Source organism: Dipodomys spectabilis, unplaced genomic scaffold (genome assembly GCF_019054845.1).
Source record: "Dipodomys spectabilis isolate Male_0828 unplaced genomic scaffold, ASM1905484v1 ptg000207l, whole genome shotgun sequence".
NCBI lineage: Eukaryota > Metazoa > Chordata > Mammalia > Rodentia > Heteromyidae > Dipodomys > Dipodomys spectabilis.
In genome coordinates this window covers 14551940-14571191 of record NW_024870884.1, presented here as the reverse complement: position 1 = coordinate 14571191, position 19252 = coordinate 14551940, and the positions used below count along the sequence as shown (strand labels likewise).

At 36.1% G+C, this 19252-nt stretch overlaps 1 protein-coding gene across 6 annotated transcripts in view; it reads left to right on the top strand.

Moving 5' to 3' along the window:
- The window catches only part of Ankrd30a (ankyrin repeat domain 30A), a 60954-nt gene that overhangs the window by 28655 nt on the left and 13047 nt on the right, over positions 1-19252 (top strand). For 4 of the 6 annotated variants that reach the window (XM_042696465.1, XM_042696462.1, XM_042696461.1 and 1 more), the window contains 10 exons: positions 1459-1464; positions 2166-2329; positions 5138-5293; positions 6482-6515; positions 7137-7278; positions 8898-9111; positions 10267-10450; positions 11981-12118; positions 14067-15023; positions 17346-17498. In XM_042696465.1, the coding sequence (XP_042552399.1) occupies positions 1459-1464; positions 2166-2329; positions 5138-5293; positions 6482-6515; positions 7137-7278; positions 8898-9111; positions 10267-10450; positions 11981-12118; positions 14067-15023; positions 17346-17498 (2148 nt within the window). The remainder of the gene's footprint in view (positions 1-1458; positions 1465-2165; positions 2330-5137; positions 5294-6481; positions 6516-7136; positions 7279-8897; positions 9112-10266; positions 10451-11980; positions 12119-14066; positions 15024-17345; positions 17499-19252) is intronic. The other 2 variants (XM_042696463.1, XM_042696467.1) reach the window with 2 other exon arrangements.

Sequence of the window (19252 nt, the reverse complement as noted above, 5' to 3'; positions counted from 1 at the left end):
ATTTTTCTGAAGGTAAATTATTGGTTAACTGTGTAAGGGGTATCCATTGTCATTGTATGACTTCAATCAAATGAAACTTGAAGAAACTGTATTTAATAACTGGTATGTATTACTGATACCACAGCTCCCTTGGGTTTGGTAAATAAGGCAACTTTTTAGCTAGCTGCTGCTTAAATCAGCACTTAGATGAACTGTTGATCCTCCTCATAACAGGATCCTACATAACTAATAGTTGTATATTCAATTAGTAAGTTATAACTTGAAATTGCCAGATGCTGCAAACATGACACATATCTAGCAGTTCATCAGAAAATGAAGTGAAACACCAAGCTGCTAAAAGTTCTTTTTTCAGTTCTTCAGTGTAAAAACCTAATAGTTGTCCAAATAACCCTAAATATATTAGTTTGTAAGTGGCTTTTTCCTTCAATTACATGTTTCCTAGATCTAATAGACTTGTCTCAAAATTTTTTATCCATTTTTATTCTTATTCTTATTTTTATTCATTGAGACTTAGTTTTATGTAAGAAGCCACATTCAGGGAAAGCTCCATTTTTCGGTTAGTGTTTTGTTTTGTTTTTTGGTATTGTTTTTGCTTTATAGATTTTTTTTTTACATAGGATACTGGTACTGATTTTTTTTTAATATGTAAAAGCATTAGCTTTTTTGTATATCCCTGTGTACAGTATAGATACTATTTTTGTACAAACCCAAAGTTAAATTAATGAACAAGTGGGCCAGCTAAATATTTAATCATTAAATATTTCTTGTGTTCTTATGCATTAATCTGTCTGTAATTTATATGCATATATCAGTGTTCATAGCTGAATTTGTAATTTGTGTGTGTGTGTTTGCCAGCCCTAGGGCTTGAACTTAGGGCCTGGGCACCATCCCTGAGCTTCTTATTGCTCAAGGCTAGCACTCTATGACTTGAGCTACAGCTCTACTTCTGCCTTGTTGTAATGATTGGAGATAGGAGTCTCAAGGATTTTCCTGCCCAGGGTTGGTTTTGAACTGAGATCCTCGTATCTTTACCTGATGAATAGCTAGGATGATAGGCGTAAGCTACTGGGACCTGGCTGAGTTGGTATCTTTGTAAATAGATCAGGTTACCAGCATTTCTTGGTGTAAGTGGGCACCACAATTTTCACTAGTTGAAATGAGGAAGAAGAGCTGTGGCTCAAGTGGTAAAATGAACACCTGCCTTGATCAAAAAAGTTAAGGAACAGTGCCCAGGCCATGAGTTCAAACCCCAGCACTAGCACACATGCACAAAAGACAAGTTGGATTTCTATTAGATGCATGCATAAAAGAATCCTCTAGTTAATGGAAGAAGATGACTTTTAGTAAATACACTAATTTCAGTTTTATATGTTAAGACTTCAGTAAATCTTTTTTTTTTTTTTTTGTCGGTCATGGGGTTTGAACTCTGGGCTTGGGCGCTATCCCTGCATTCTTCAGCTCAAGGTGAGTGCTCTACCGCTTGAGCTACAGCGCCACTTCCAGTTTTCTAGTGGTTTATTGGAGATAAGAATCTCACAGACTTTTCTGCCCGGGCTGGCTTTGAACCGTGATCCTCAGATCTCAGCCTCGCTGAGATTACAGGCGTGAGCCACCGGCGCCCAGCTTCAAATAATTTTTAGTTTTTTAAAAGGTATCCAGGCTAAAGAGCAGCAACAAATTTATTTCCAGCCAGCCTTTTCTGGCTTTCATTTATACAAATTACCTATTTTACTCAAATCATTGGAACTTACAATTTTAATGTGACCACTTTAAAATTTTTCAACAAATGTTTAGTTTGCACATATTTTCTTCTTTCTTCATTGTTTCTTTCTTTTGTTGACTGGTTGCTAGTAGCTCAGGCCTATAATTCTTAACTGCTTAGGAAGCTATGATCCACAGGATAGTGATTCAAAGCCAGCTTATCAGAAAAGCCCACTAGCCTCCATCTATAAAATAACCAGCAAAAAGCCAAGCTAGAGTTGTGGTTCAAGTGATAGAGCACCAAGCAAGCAAGCAAAGTGAGCACGAGACCCTGAGTTTAAACCCCCATACTCCTAAAAAAAATTGAGTGATAAAGTCATTGAAAACAAAAAATGGAAAAGCAAGTTATCCTTAATCTTGTAATTGAAGAATAAATTATCTTTGGTATCAAATTTGCATTTTAGGTTGAAGGAAAAATGAATCTCAAAAGTAAGGAAAGTCAACTGTCAGCAAATGTATATAATGTTGCTTCCTCTGCTACCAATGATGATGAGTTAAATCAAGAAAGAAAGAGCACAAAAACTGATAACAAACAATTTCCTTTTAAGGACAATGAAAAATATGATGGGTAAGACTATTAATAGTCAGTAATTAGTATTGTATAAAACCAATTGTAGTTTGGGCTGATATTCTCTATTAATAAATTTTGTACTTTTACCTGGGATATTAAGTCTTGCATGGTGATCAGAAAAACATAAACAATGAATATTCTTTTTTCAACTATTATTAATAAGTATTAAATAACAACCAGTATTGGCAAAGGTGAGGAACAATGTTTCATTTACTCTTAGTAATTAATTCTTAGTAATTAGTAAGTGAAAAAACATTTTATTTACTAATAGCAAGTTCATTTACGAATAAAATATTTTTCATTTGCTAGCCATAAGTTAAGATAAATTTCATTTACTATTAGTAAAATTCATATCCTGTTTTTTGGGTTTTTTTTTTTTGACAGTTGTGGGGCTTAAACTCTGGGCTTGGGCGCTGTCCATGCGCTCTTCAGCTCAAGGCAAGCGCTCTACCACTTGAACCACAGCACCACTTCTAGTTTTCTAGTAGTTTTATTGGATAAAAGTCTCACGGAGTTTCCTGCCCAGTCTGGCTTTGAACCGTGATCCTCAGATCTCAGCCTCCTGAGTAGCTAGGATTACAGGCGTGAGCCACTGGCACCCGGCATTTTCATATCCTATTAGTAAATGAAGTTGATTTTTGAAAATTGGAGAGATAATTTAGTAGCAAGACTCAACGTTTCCAATACAGCATTCTTTTATACTAACAGCATTACTTCTAGAACTGGATCCTCCCAAGACAGCAAAATATGACTCAAGCATGAAGGATATTTATTATATATTACAAGTATTATATATTATAAGTACCATATATAAAGTAGATGAATACTTCTATCTTAAATATAACATGCACATTAGGGATGTGTAGTATACATGTTAAGGATTATTATATAAATATGTTACATATATATAGACATTTCCTGTGGATAGCCGTATCTACAAGTTGGAGAGAATCCAAAATCTCATCAATAAGAAAATAGATAGATCTTATCATATCAATAAAAAATACAGTATACATTTTTTCATAATTATATTTAAAACATTTAATTTGGGAAAATATCTTAAGCAAATTTTATTATAGCACCTATAATATCTACTGATTTACAAAAGGAAGCTACTTACTACAGTGACATGATCTCATCACCAACAGAATTAATTACTTGTTCTTAGGTTTAGCGATTTTGTTCTCAAAGCATGAATCCTACTATGTCTGACTCTTCTATTAGTCTAAATATTGCTAGGGGATTGCTCACACTAATATTTCAGTAGGTAGTGTAGTGTTTGATATATTAAACCGGGGATTGTCAGACTTTTCCTGTCAAGAACTATATAGCAAATGTTTAGGTCTTGTAGCCTGTAAGGGTCTCTTTTGTACTCTGAAGTCTGTAGTAGAGACTAAGTGAATGGACAAGTCACATTTCACTTTTAGGGACTAGAGGTAGAACACTTGCCTAGAATGCATAGATCCCTTGGTTCCATCCTCACTCTCAAAAATTTTATTTACACAAACAAGCAATACTGGGTGCAGGTGGCTCAGAACTGTAATCCTAGCTACTCAGGAGGCTGAGATCTGAGGATCATTGTTTAAAACCAGCTCAGGCTCTTGGCTTCATTTTTTAAAAAAAGAAAAAAGTGGAGCTGGGGCTTATGTAGAGTGCCAGCCTTAAGTGAAAAAGCTAAGAAACAGCACTTGGGGTTCTGAGGTCAAGTACCAGTACTAGACTTAAAAAAAAAAAGCAATGGGGCTGTATAGAACCTAAGGCCCCAATTCGGTATCATTTCTACAAATGCAAGGTGCTTCTGATTCATCTAATTTTTTAAAATATTTTTATTGTAAAGATACTGTACAGAGGGGTTACAGTTTACATGAATAAGGTTATGAGTACATTTTCTATGGAGTATTATTACCCTCTCCTATGTTTTTTCCCTACTATCCCTTCTCCCCCCACCTCCTCCCACCCCACCAAGTTGTAAAGTTCATTTTCAACATAGTGTCTTGTATATCTCATTGTTACAATGGATCATCCTATATTCTTGTTTCAGCATTTTGTTATTTCCCTTCCCCTCCCCAAATTAGAAGAAATACATATACAAGATGCAGGGCACTGGAATCAAATACAGTGACAACAGGGGTTATACCATGGGGGAAGACCATACAAAAGAAACAAATTCACACAGTACATTAAAAACAACAGCAACAAAGAAAAACCTCCCTATCTTGGGGTTCATTTTGCTTAGCATCATCTTATATAGTCATATGAGTCATTGAATCTTATGTCTGAAGATACCAAATCTGCATGCATGTCATTATCCTTTTTTTTAATTGTGATTTTTTTTTTTTGCCAGTCCTAAGGCATGAACACTGGGCCTGTGGGCAGTCTCCCTGAGCTTTGGTGATCAAGGCTAGTGCTCTACCACTTGATCCATAGCTCCACTTCCAGCCTTTTGTGATTAATTGGAGATAAGAGTCTCATGAACTTTTCTGCCTAAGCTGGCCTTGAACTGCAGTCCTCAGATCTCAGCCTCCTGAGTAGCTACAATTACAGACAAGAGCCACTAGTACCCAGCTCATTATCATTTTAAAGATAATACCTGTTAAGTACATACCACATCATATTTTACAACAGTGACATCATATACAACTTGCAAAAATTTACTTTATAAAATAAGATTATTTGCTAAATTTTTGCCCCCTTATATTTCTATTTCAATGATTATTTTACTCTGTATTTGACTAGTATAAACCATTCTAGAATTAGAATGATTAGAAAAACATTGTTTTTTTTTCTGGTGGGATTTTTTTAAAGTAGTGGTACTGCCTTGCATATGAAGAAAGTAAAGAAAATGGAAAAGGAAAAATGGACCTCCAGAGAATCTGTGATTATGCCCATGTGTGAGAAGTCTGGTTTAGAAACGGATGGTCTACTATATGTGAAGGATGAAAAAGATCAGGATGAAGGAAGGTAAAAAAAAAAAATCTCTAATTTCTTTATGAATTCTCCTGTGATAGAATGTTAGCAGTGATTACTTTCAGAAATAAAAAGCAATCTCTACTACTACATAGAACAATACTGTGGTGGATTGAGATGAAGACAAGAGACTTTGACAAGGACTAATTCTAAATCTACTATGTGTATATTGTAATGAAGTATAATACTACATGTGTTCAGGGGCTGGGAATGTGACTTAGTTATAGAGTGCTTACCTAGTGTGCATGGGTTCGATTCCACAGTACCACATAAACAGAAAAAGCCAGAAGTGGAGCTGTGGCTCAAGTGGTAGAGCATTAGCTTTGAGCAAAAGAAGCTCAAGGACAGTGCCCAGGCCTGAGTTCAAGCCCCAAGACTGGCCAAAAAAAGAAAAAATACTACATGTGTTCGGCTCATTTTAATCTTCACAACAGTGGAAGCCTGGCTAGTGGATAAATACTGGACAGCTCCTCGGAGTTTTACTGAGCAAGACAATAGGGAATGGGATAATCGCTGAAGAGAAATGTGAAATTTAAGAAATTTTTTCTAAATAGGCCTTTAAAATACATTTCCATGGGGCTGGGAAGGTGGCTCAGTGATAGAGCGTTTGCCTTGCATGCTCAAGGCCCTGGGTTCGATTCCCCAGCACCACATAAGCAAAAAGAAAAAAAGCCAGAAGTGGCGCTGTGGCTCAAGTGGTAGAGCACTAGCCTTGAGCTGAAGAGCTGAGGGACAGCGCCCAGGCCCAGAGTTCAGGCCCCACGACCGGACCCAAAAAAAAAAATAAAATAAAATACATTTCCAAGGCTGGGCACTGGTGGTTCATGCCTGTAATCCTAGCTACTCAGGGGGCTTAGATATGAGGATCACAATTCAAAGCCAGCCTGGGCAGGAAAGTTTATGGGACTCTTATCTCCAGTAAACTGAAAGTGGCACATGGCTTACGTGGTAGAGTGCTAGCCTTGAGCTGAGCTGAGGGACAGTGTTCAGAGTTCAAGCCCCACAACCGACCAAAAAAAAAAGATACATTTGCACTAGGCACCAGTTGCTCACATCTGTAAAACTGTTTAGGTTTAAAGACTATAGATTATATATAATAAGATGATCATTTTAGGTATTCTTTGAATTTTACATATTTAATATTTGCCTGAAAGGATTTTATGTTTTGTTTTATTTTTTTAGACCTACAAAGAATACACATAATGAAAACAACAAGGTATTGTTGAATATAAAAAATAGTCTTATTGAAAACATACATTATAAAAGGCAAAGTAAAATACATTATAAAATATAAATTAAAAGATATATTATAAAAGGTAAAGTGAAGAAATAAGATCTTGTTACTTGAAAAAGTAAGTAACAGTAGCCATTGATAAATGTATCTTCTTATACTAAAATTAAGTCTTTTAAGGCCAGACTCAGTGGCACACACCTGTAATCCAAACTACTTGGAAGGTGGAAAGCTGGGTAATATGAGGTCACCCTGGACAAAATATTTGTGAGATCCCCATCTGAATATGCTAAAAACGGTGGTTTGCTTCTATAGTCCCAAGCTATTCTGAGGAGTAGATAGAAGGATCACTGTCTAAAGCAGGTCCTGAGAAAAAATCCTGTCCAAAAAGTTAGCAATAAAGAGATGGGGCATGGCTCAAATGATACAGTGCCTGCCTAGCAAGTAGAGGGCCCATGAGTTCAAACCACTATTCTACAGAAAAGTGAAATCTGTTTTTAAGAAGGACCTATGCTTCTGCTTACATGAAATGACAGGTGATGAACACTTCTGTACATTTAGTTTATGGTATTTGGGGGACATTTTGAAATACAATTTATTTTATAGGTCAAAAACCCAATAAATGAAATGGATGATTTTGATGACTTAACTCAGTCATCTGAAACAGTATCTGAAGATTATGATCTGCCTCATCCCACTTACGAGAATATTGTGCTGCTAATCGAGCAACTTAGAATGGAGTGTAAAGGTAAGACCACAAGCCTTTTTTTTTTTTTAGCGGTACTAGGGTGTGAGCTTAGGGTTTCATTCTGGCCAGGCAGACACTATACCACTTAAGCCATGCCCCAGCCCTTTATTGCTTTAGGTATTGTTTGACAAGGATTTCATAACATTTCTGCCCAGGGCCAGCCTCTCGAGTAGTTGGGATTGCTATTTCCTTGTGACATGGCCTAGAAAGCTTGAACATTTATGTATTTTCTGTATATGGTAAACACCAACTTCAATGTCTATAGTCATAGTCTTAAAATCTGTGATTTAAATTTAAATTTTGCCCATTTGGGTTTGGGATTTTTGAATAGGAACACTGACCAGGCTGCTGTTCAGTCTTGGCTAGAAGCATATTCCAAGAAAATCTACACTGGTGCTATAGATTGGCTAGAAAAATATTCTGCCCAATTGTTTTTGTTTTTTTTCTTCATCCTTCAGTTCTCCATTTGCCATCTCTTCCTCAGATTAATCTCGGCCCAGTGCAGATCAAATCACAAGTCTGTCTTTTTTTCTTTTTTTTCTTTTTTTTTTTTTGTGAGTGTGTGCCAATAGCAGGGTTTGATGAGGGAGTAGGTGCTATTAGCTTTTTGCACAAGGCTGGAGCACCACCATTTGAACCACGGCTCTACCTGTGGATTTTTGGTGGTTAATTGGAAATGAGAGTCTTACAGACTTTCCTGCTTAGGCTGGATTTGAACTGTTACCCTCAGATCCCAGCCCTGAAATTTATCTTGTTACCACATATCTATATGAATTAACTCTTCCACATTATTTTTTAATTGCATGTAACAATTGTGTGGTAGGTTCCATGATGACATTTTGACATTTTTATACCTGTATATTTTGTACTTTGAACATATTCACCCTTATTGACTTACCTAGTCCTTCCCTCCTGTGAGGGTCCCTTTCCTAATGGTTCCCCTTTCCTGTGGCGCATGTGCGCGCACGCGCGCGCGCGCGTGTGTGTGTGTGTGTGTGTGTGTGTGTGTGTGTGTGTGTGTGTGTGTGTGTGTTTATATTTATGAGTGCTCGCAACAGTACTGGGACTTGACCTCAGGACCTGGGTGCTGTCCTTTATATTTTCTGTTCAAATCTAGTGCTCTACCACTTGAGCCATACTTCCACTTTCAACTTTCTGCTGGTAAATTGGAGATAAGAGCCTCACAGTGCCTGGGCTGGCTTTGTATCAGGATTCTTAGATCTCAACTTCATAGGCATGAGCCACTGGCACTCAACTCTTGTCATGTTTTTGTCTAGATTTCACATATGAGAGACAACATGTGATACTTGTCTTCCTGAGTCTGATGTATTTCACTTAATGTGATAATCTCCATTTCACTTAATGTGATAATTCCCCATTTTCCTGAATTATCAATATGTTTCATCTTCATGGCTGAATAAAACTTCATTGTGTATATATGCCACATTTTCTTTTCAAGCTAAACAAAAGCAAGGTCTTATCTGTTTTATTTGTAGAGCTTAGTATTGTGTGTCCTATCTTGTAGACACTCATCATATAAATGAGTAAATGTAAAAACACACAGTGCTTATATATTCTGTTTATGTATTCTATTTCTATCTTATTTTTCTCCCTGACAGATTTTGTTAGCTTATTGAAAATCCGGGATGCAGTTCATTCATATAAAAGATGGATTGAACTGAAAAAAAGTCAATGTGATGAACTTTCAGGAAAAATTAAAAGAATGGAAGTCAGAATTAGAGGACTACAAAAGGAGCTGTCAGAAATCAAGGAAGAAAAATCGCAGTTAGAACATGAGAAAGTAGAATGGGAACAAGAACTCTGCAAATTGAGGTGTGATCCTTTCATTGTAAAAAAATGTTTGAACTGTTAGACTATAGATATGCAGAGGAATTTCTAACTTCTGACATACCTCATAGGATTTTATAAATTTTTTAGTCTTAGAGTATGAAATCTTTTGAAAAAATATAACAAGTTTTTAAGAATGGATTCTCCTAGTATTTAAATACATTTTCTTCTAAATCACATTTGTGTGTGTGTGTATACATACTAGTATTGGGGCTTGAATTCAGGGCCTGCATAGTGTCCCTTAGCTTTACTGTTTAAAGCTGTTGCTCTACCACTTGATCCACAGCTCTGCTTCTTGTTTTTGCTGATTAATTGGAAATAAAAGTCTCACAGACTTTCCTGCCTACCTGGCTTAGAAACAGAACCTTCTAGATCTCAGACTTTTGAGTAGCTAGGATTATAGGTGTGAGCCACTGTCACCTGGCTTTAGAATTTTTTTTAGTTTATGCATTTTCTTTCTTCCCTCCTTCCTGTCCTCCTTCAACATCTCTCATGCATAGATATAATTAATTTAAATTTCTATATTGAAAAAACATTAATTTTATTATTCAATTAAATTCTAGATCTTGTCTTGTTCCAAAAGGAATTTTTAATTATTTATGATATATAAAAATCAATAACATTCATTGAAAATTTTACAGAAAAATACAGATCAAATATACACATTTCTTTAGCCTCATCTTGAAAAACATCTGAAGGTTATCTTTTATATGTTTAGAGTTACCTGTAGCATTTTATGAAGATAAAATTTTATTTCTAGGGCACTTACATGCTTATTTATAAACAACTTTAAAAATTAGTTATCTTTATATTTTCTGTTTTAATTCAGGAGTAATTTTATCTATGTATAAAGTACATAATCTTCAACTTGTAACTCTACTGAGTAATTTCAAAATTCTTTTTCATATTTACTTGAATTTTAGAAACAGAAATATAGAGATTGTTCTCTCATTTTTTACTATCAAATAGGTAGGACCATTGAGAAAATTAAAGAAATTAAAATTATGAGAAATGGAAAGGAAAAATATTTGAGAAATAATATTAGGCTCATAAGTCAGCACCTGAAAGTATAGATGATAAATGAGTTTCTTTAGTTTCTAAAAACAAAATGAATTTTCTAATAAGCATATTTAACTTCAGATTTGCCTTAAAACAAGAAGAGGAAAAGAGAAAAAGTGCGGAACAGTTTTATGAAAAAATTAAGGACCAGTTAAGAAAAAGCGAAGAGCAGTATAATAAAGAAGTTGAAATGAAGCAACAACTTGAAGTCTCTGTTAGAACACTAGATATGGAATTGAAGACTGTGAGAAATAATTTGAATCAGGTACATTCATATTTGATAAAAATTTTCATATTTCTACCTTGATCAATATTAACTTACGATATTCCCTTATATTGTGGGTCACTTATTGAGTAAGATACAGTCTGAGAATGTATTATTTGGTAATTTCATCATTGTACAAACAGCATAAGTTTGTGTGTATACACAACAGGGCATATACCGCATTGGGTATGCAGGCCATTGTCCAAAACAGCATGTGGCATATGACTATTATTTAGGTTTAAAACACTTTAAATATAAATTATGACATTTCCAGCTAAAATCCTTTTAAATGTTACCATCTAATAGGATGTTGAAGATACTCTTTCATTTCCTAAAATGAAGGAATGGAAGGTAATTTTGGTTTAATCATTTTTAGGCATTTTTTTGTTAAAGCACAGCCTAAGTAACTTGGATACTACAATGAAACTATCAATAAACATTTTTTTTTTCTGACTTTTCCTTGTACTTCTAATTAAGACCCATTTTTGCTTTTTCACAAGTTTAGCTATCACTTGAAATTAGTACCAGCAATAGTGGCTCATGCCTATAATCCTAGATACTTAAAAGGCTGAGATTTGAGAATCCCACTTGGAAGCTAGAGTTCTGTGCCACGTATCTCCAGTTAACTGGAAGTAGAGGCGTGGCTTGTGTTGTGTTGTAGGGAGCACCAGCCTTGAAGGAAAACTTAAGGAATAGCACCCAGGCTTGAGACTCCAAGCCATAGTATTGGCGTATTGGCACATTTTCCATCCCTTGTAGTTAATGCTGCATGTACTAGTCCTCTAGAAATATGTTAGGCTGACACAACTTGATGGAACTCCACAGGGCTTGTTTTCCAAAGAAAAGTGTGCCATTAAGAGAAGTACAGCCGGGCACCAGTGGCTCACGCCTGTAACCCTAGCTACTCAGGCAGGAGGCTGAGATCTGAGGATCACAGTTCAAAGCCAGCTGGGGCAGGAAAGTCCATGAGACTCTTATCTCCAATAAACCACTAGAAAACTGGAAGTGCAGCTGTGGCTCAAGTGGTAGAGTGCTCGCCTTGAGCTGAAGAGTACAGGGACAGCACCCAAGCCCAGAGTTCAAGCCCCACAACCAACAAAAAAAAAATTTTTTTTAAGCAAAGTACAATAAACTTCCCTAGATGTTGTGTTAAAAAAAAAAAAAAGCAAAAAACAAAAGACAAAAAAAAAGAAAAATACACTATGTTGAAAATGAACTTTACAACTCTGCCCGGGGAGGAGGAGGGGGAGGCCAGGGAGGTAGGGAGGAAAGGGATGGTAGGGGAAAAACAAAGGAGGGGGGTAACAATGCTTGATAAGAAATGAACTCATAACCTTGCTCATGTAACAGTAACTCCTTTGTACAAGATCTTTACAATAAAAAATATATATTAAAAAAATAAAAATTAAAAGAAAAAGAAAAACTTGAAATTCATAAGGGGTAAAGGTCATTATGCTTTAAGATTATGCTCTTAATTAAGTCCTTCTCCCAATAGTAGGAGACTAGAAACTCAGTGAAATTCTTCTCTAGGTTTTAGAGGAACGGAATGATGTTCAGAGGCAACTTTCTCGAGAGCAAAATGCCAGACTATTACAAGATGGGATCCTGGCAAATCACCTTTGCAAACAAAAGGAAAAAGAAATGATGCAAAAGAAAATGAATGCTGAGGTATTTTCTTTAGTCATTTTCAAATGTGTGTGTATTGGTATGTGAGCGTATTTATTTACAAGCCAACTATGTGCTGCATCTTGGAAAATGTAGAGGATTGGTTTTTTGGGTTTGTATTTTTTTGGCTGGTCTTGGGATTTGAACTCTGAATTTGGGCTCTCTTCTTTTGCTCAACACTAATGCTCTCCCACTTAAGCCACAGTGCTATACTTCTGGCTTTTTCTGAGTAGTTTATTGGAGATAAGAGTCCTACAGATTTTCCTGCCTACGCTGGCTTCAAACCATGATCCTCAGATCTCAGCCTCCTAAGTAGCTAGGATTACAGGCATGAGCCACTGGCACCTCGCTGCAGTGCGTATTTTGGAGGAGGTTGCATTTTTGTCCCATTGGATAAAGTAATGTTCTCAATTCAACTCCATTTTGACATTTCTTTTACTTTTTTAAAAATTTTGTTTTTACTGTAGTTGGTCTAAACTTCATGTAATGAATCTGTGAATCCAGTGGGCTTACAGTATAAGACTTCTTTGCATTTCTGTATTTGTAACAGAATTAACTGGCTTGGTAAGAAAGCTCTACAAGTAGAGTCAAAAAACCTGGAGAAAATCTTACATCTAGCCCTTCAGCATGCCCTTCTCATGGCATTTTAAGTCATTTCACTGATATAGGTAGAAGTGCCTATGTAGGTATATAGTGCCTAGCTTTACCATTTACCAGTCAATGTAATTGTTCCAACTTTAAAAATCAAGTGTGAATTGAATATTTTCAGGGAAAGAAAAGTATAACAACTCCGGGGAAATCTTGGCTGTTCAAATATGTGTAGACATATTATGGGCTGTCTGTGGGTATATACCTGTTTTAAGTAAGTCTTATTACTCTCTATGCCTTTGGTCTGATGTAATTCAAAAAGGGCTTTTCTAATTCTGTTTGTTCCATTTTTCTTTCGTCTTTCATTTGTAGTCAGTTATAAAAGTTTTCATAGGCCGGGCGCTGGTGGCTCACGCCTGTAATCCTAGCTACTCAGGAGGCTGAGATCTGAGGATCGCGGTTCAAAGCCAGCCCAGGCAGGAGAGACCGTGAGACTCCTATCTCCAATAAACCACCAGAAAACCGGAAGTGGCGCTGTAGCTCAAGTGGTAGAGCGCTCGCCTTGAGCTGAAGAGCTGAGGGACAGCGCCTAGGCCCAGAGTTCAAGCCCCACGACTGACAAAAAAAAAAAAAGTTCTCATAGTTGGGCTGGGAAGTTGGCTCAGTGGTAGAGCGCTTGCCTTGCATGCCTGAGGCCCTGGGTTCGATTCCTCAGCACCACATAAGCAAAAAGAAAAAAGCCAGAAGTGGCGCTGTGGCTCAAGTGGTAGAGTGCTAGCCTTGAGCTGAAGAGCTGAGAGACAGCGCTCAGGCCCAGAGTTCAGGCCCCACGACTGGACCCAAAAAATAAATAAATAAATAAATAAAAGTTTTCATAGTTATAAAAATTACATTTACCGATGAATGATAAATTTATCTGCCAAAATCTAACCCATAATAGGTCTACATGTATTTGAACAGACAAAATTTTCCCAGCGTTTTTAGTTTTTCTTTTCCTGAAAATAATTCTATAACATATTCTATTTTTTCAACATTTTAATATAGTCATTTACTAAATGAGTGATAAAGCCAGAGACACCTAAACAGGTTTGACTTGGCTTAATTTGGTTTTTTGAGACAGGGCCTCACTCAGGTTACTATGTAGCCTGCTCTTTTCTTTTTACTTTCATAGATTCATTTACTAATTAAATTTTTGAAAGTTTGGAAATTTTACTTCTGTAAGCTTTGAAGTGAAGTTTAGATCTATGAGGTTTTTTTTGCAGCTGGATATTTATTGCAACCATTTCATTTTTTTTAAATGTACAGTGATTCTTTAATTTCAGAGGAAATTGTGATCACTAAATACCTCCTTTGTTTCACTTAGGCTTCTTTTAGTCATGAGAAAGAAAAAGATCTGTTGCATACAAATCACAGATTACAGGATGAAATTGCCATGGTAAGACTAGAAATAGATACAATAAGAAGTCATAACCAGGAAAAGGAAAAGAAGTATCTTGAGGATATTGAAATTGCAAATGAAAAAAATGATAACCTTCAAAGGACAATAAAACTAAATGAAGAAACCTTGACAAAAACAGTATTCCAGTACAATGGACAGATTAGCATTCTCACAGCTGACAATGCAATGCTAAATTCCAAACTGGAGAATGAAAAACAAAACAGGGAAAGACTGGAGACAGAAGTTGAATTGTACCGCTCTAGACTGGCAGCTGCTATCCATGACCATGGTGAAAGCCAGACATCAAAGAAAGAACTGGAACTGGCTTTCCAGAGAGCAAGAGACGAGTGGTCTCGCTTACAAGATAAGCTGAATTTTGATATTTGTAACCTAAAAGATAACAACGAAGTTCTTTCCCAGCACCTTTCTAAAGCTGAAAGAAAATTCAATAGCCTAGAAATCGAACTACATCACACAAAAGATGCTCTTCGAGAAAAGACTTTAATTTTAGAACATACACAAATAGACCTGACTCAAACACAGAGCCAAATGAAGGAAATTGAACACATGTATCAAAACGAACAAGGTAAGGTAAGTAAGTATATTGGAAAACAGGAATCTATAGAAGAGAGGTTATCTCACCTACAGAGTGAAAATACCTTGCTTCGACAGCAATTAGATGGTGCTCACCACAAAGTTGACAGTAAAGAAAAGACATTAATTAATATCCAAGACCAGTTTCACGATATCATAAAAAAACTCCAAGCTGAAAGTGAAAAGCAAAGTCTCATGCTTGAAGATAGAAATAAGGAGTTAATCAATGAATGTGATCATTTAAAAGAACGATTGCATCAATATGAAGATGAGAAAGCAGAAAGAGAAGTAAGTATCCAAAGGCAATCTTTTTTCAAACTTTCTGAAGGAAAATCCAAAGGAATAGTTTACTAGGGCTAATTAAACAGCTTGATTATATTGTCTAGTTCAATATAAAAAAACATAAATTAGAAATGCATTTATCATAGCTCTCAGAAACATAGTTTGTTTCCAACAAATACAGCTTAGATCTAATTCATAGCACAAAGAAACTACGTACTTTAGCTCAGCACCCTTCACTGGCCGGGTTTACGCTCCTCGTTCCCCTGCTGCTCTGAAGCTCTGAGGATCAGGGTCTCTGGACATTTCATGTCAGAAATTGTTTGGACCAATCAGCATACTCTGCCTCCACAGGAGAGTGTGGCCTGACTCTCGTCTTCCTAAAGAATGCTTAACTAGAAGGCAACTCAGAGTATTCTTACCAAACTCAGGCTCTCAGCAGCTGGTTACTGTGTAATTACTTTGGAAGCAGAAAGCCCAGAGAGTTTCTAGAATGTTGTCAGTTATTTGGATATTCAAATAAAAATGTGTTCTGTGAAACTACAAAGAAAAAAATTAGCCATGTCTGAGTAGAAGAGTAGCTAACTGCCCTTATCTTTTCATTTACTCATTGTACATGTATTTTGAAATATCACACTGTACTTCATTTACTTTTCATTTTCTTGTACATGTATTTCAAAATATCACACTATTATCTTATACATGTTTATGTTTATGTTTAAATATTTTTTTTCTGGTAGTAGGATTTGAAAACTCAAGGCCCAGGTGTTGCCCCTTAGCTTTTACACTCAAGGTTAACACTCTACCATTTGACCATACCTCTCCTTCTAGCTTCCTGCAATATAAGACAGTAAAATTAAAGTCTGACAGGCTTTTCTCCCTGTGCTGGCTTTGTACTGTGATCCTCAAATCTCAGACTCCTGATTAGATAGGATTACAAGTATAAGCCCATAACAGTAGTACTGAATTTGAAATCCAACAGGAAGGGACAGATACTTTTTTTTAAGATAGACTTGGCAGATGTTTTACTTTGTGTGAAGACATTGTGTTACCCATAAAAGTTTAAGAAGTTACAAAATGATAATACACATATACTGGTACTAATGGTCTTATACGACTGAAATACTTTTTGTTTTATGGGGTTTGGTGGTAGTGATGTGGTAATGAGTTTTTGTTTGCTTCTACTGGCAGTACTAAAGATTGAACTCTGGGTTTTTCCTTTGCTAGGCAAGTGTGCATATACCATTACTGGCACTTAATGTTGTCCCTTACCTATTTCATTCAAGGCTGGTACTCTACCACTTGAGCCACAGCTCTCCTTTCATGTTTTGCTAATTAGAGATTAGAGTCTCATAGGCCTTCCTGCTGGGGCTAGCTTTAAACCACAATCCTCAGATCTCAGCTTCCTCAGTAGGTAGGATTACAGGTATGAGCCACCAGTACCTAGCCAGCAATGCCATTTTTTATTTAATCTTCCCACTTGCCATTTATTGAACCCATTCACAGGTAACTCCCTTAGATTTTTCATTTTAAGGCTCATTTGCTGTCAAATAAAGGATATAACATTCTCAAGTGCAAATTCTGTGATTTGTTAACTTGCCATTCAACCTCTACTTTAAGGCTAATGAAGTGTGGCAGTTACTCATTTGCCAGCAAGAATAAATACAATTAGTAGAGGAAAATTTTTAGCTGAGATCAGGGTAGGAGCTGAAAGCCAGGTTTCTTGCAGACCTCGATTTTATTGTGATATAGGAATCCATTAGATAGGAAGAGAGGATTGGATGTATGAGAAACTCTGGAATTCATTTCAGCCTTAATAAAAATAGAGAACTAGGCACCGGTAGCTTATGCCTATAATCCTTGCTACATTGGAGGCTGAGATCTAAGGATCTCAGTTTGAAGCCAGCTCAAGCAGAAAAGTCCAAAATACTCTTATCTCTAGTTAAAAAGCCAGAAATGGAGCTGTGGCTTATGCAAATGAATGAGCAAATGAATACATACATACATACACACACACACATACATACAGAAAAATCATCCCACAATGTAGAATGACTAGTCCTTCACATGCCCATTTTTTTAAATAGTTCATTAAGTGTTGCAGATTCATCAGGAAAGGATTAGAAAAATAGCTAAATAGTATGTAAGCCAGAAGACACTCCTTCTGTGTCCTTCCCTGAACTAACTAATAGATAGGAGCATTATCCACATGAGGAGATGATGACTTGATGTATATGGTGATATATATTAGAATATATTAAGAGTTAAGCATTATCAACCTACCTTTATAATAAAAAAAGATTTCTAAAAATTGGTAACATATCTCACCAGGTAGTTGTGAGACAACTTCAACAAGAACTGGCTGATACTTTAAAAAAACAATCTATGTCAGAGGCTTCGCTAGAGGTTTCCTCACGTTACCGCCTTAATTTGGAAGATGAGACCCAAGATTTAAGGAAGAAATTAGATCAAATTAGAAGTCAAGTATGTATGAAGCTTAACATGCCAACTCTGTTCTTCTAAATCTGTACAAATAACATACTATATGGAAGAGGGGTTTGTTTTTTTCTTTTGGTTACAATTGGGGCTTGAACTCTTAGACTTCAGTTCACAAATTTCCTTCTGGTACCTCACTTCTTGAGCCTTCTCCAGCCTGGCTTTTTGCTAGTTAATTAGAGGGAGTCTTGTGGATTTTTCTGACCAAGTGGGTTTGAAACTCCAGTTCTTCTATTTCAGCCTCTTGAGTAGCTAGATTAAAGACATGAATCACAACACCCAGCTTAGTTTTAAAGTAGTAATTTTAGTAGGCACTTTTATTTTGTGTTTCCTTTATAATTAATGTTATAATCTTTTTTAAATTCACTTATTTCTTAAACTGATACTTATTTTTCCATTTTTGCTATAATTTCATACATTGTTCTTTAAAATACTTATCCTTAAGGTGAGAAGTATACAGCATTTTTACATAATTGAGAAACTTCTTTTTTTTTTTAGAATGTGTTTGTGACTTTATTTATTCACTTATTTTTATTGTGAAAATACTGTACAGAGGGGTTACAATTATATGGGCAAGATAATGAGTACATTTCTTATCAAGCATTGTAGCCTCCTCCTTTGTTTCCCCTTCCCATCCTCCCCCCCCCCCCGCCACCCCCCATTGAATCCTCCTCTCCCCTCCCCCCCTCACCAAAGTTGTAAAGTTCGTTTTTCGACATAACAACTTGTACATCTCATTGTTGCAATGGGTCCACCTGTAACCCTATTTAAAAGATTTGTTTTTTCCCTTCCCCTCCACAAATTATACTAACATCAAATACAGTGAAAACGGGGGTTGTACCGTGGGGGAGGGACATACAAAGCAACAAAGAAATAATCTTATGTGTTAGAAACAATCACATAAAAGAAAAAAACATTTGAATACAGATCTTAGGGTTCATTTCCCTAATATCAACTTAACTGACCTTTTCTGCTTGACTCAGACATATACTAGTTATTGCAAATAAGGGAAAACACAGGACCTATGTTTCTTTGGGCCTGGCTTACTTCACTTAATATAATTTTTTCCTTTGCTAAAAATTAAGACATTTTGGTGTTACCTCTTTCCGTAGTGAGGTAAGGCAGATAACTGACAGGATAATGTTTCATAGAATCTCCCAGAAAAATGTCCCATCACTTTATCTTTACTTTCGTGAAGTATATTTATTGTATATTTATTTCATGATAATTTGTATAGAAAGGCTTTTACACTTTCCTCAGAAGTGCAAGTATTAGCCAGAGGATTAGAGCCAGCTCTCATCTCAGATAGTTGGAGTTTATGGCAGTAGGATCTCAGGTCAGAGGCAAACCTAGACAACTTAGTGAGACACCGTCTCCAAATATTTTTTTTTAAGATGCCAGGACTGTAGTTCAGTAGTAGAGTAATTGCCTAGCATGTATGAATTCCTAGGTTCAATTTCTCAGTAATAGAGTATACAGGGAAAGAAACAAATGTTTTAGGGTAATCTAACCTATTTGAAAAGCAAGGAGTTTCTTTCATTTTTCTTTCACTTTAGAAATATTATAATAGCATGTGCACTCATTTACAAGGTATTTTGTAAGCATATTTTTATTTCTGTGCTATTTGAGTTAATAGGGCTGAATTCTCTTTGGTCCTTTGTGTCTTTTCAGGTTTTTGTTGTTGTTTAGTTGCTTGTGCCATCACTAGGGCTTGAAGTCAGAGCCATATATTCTTTTAAGCA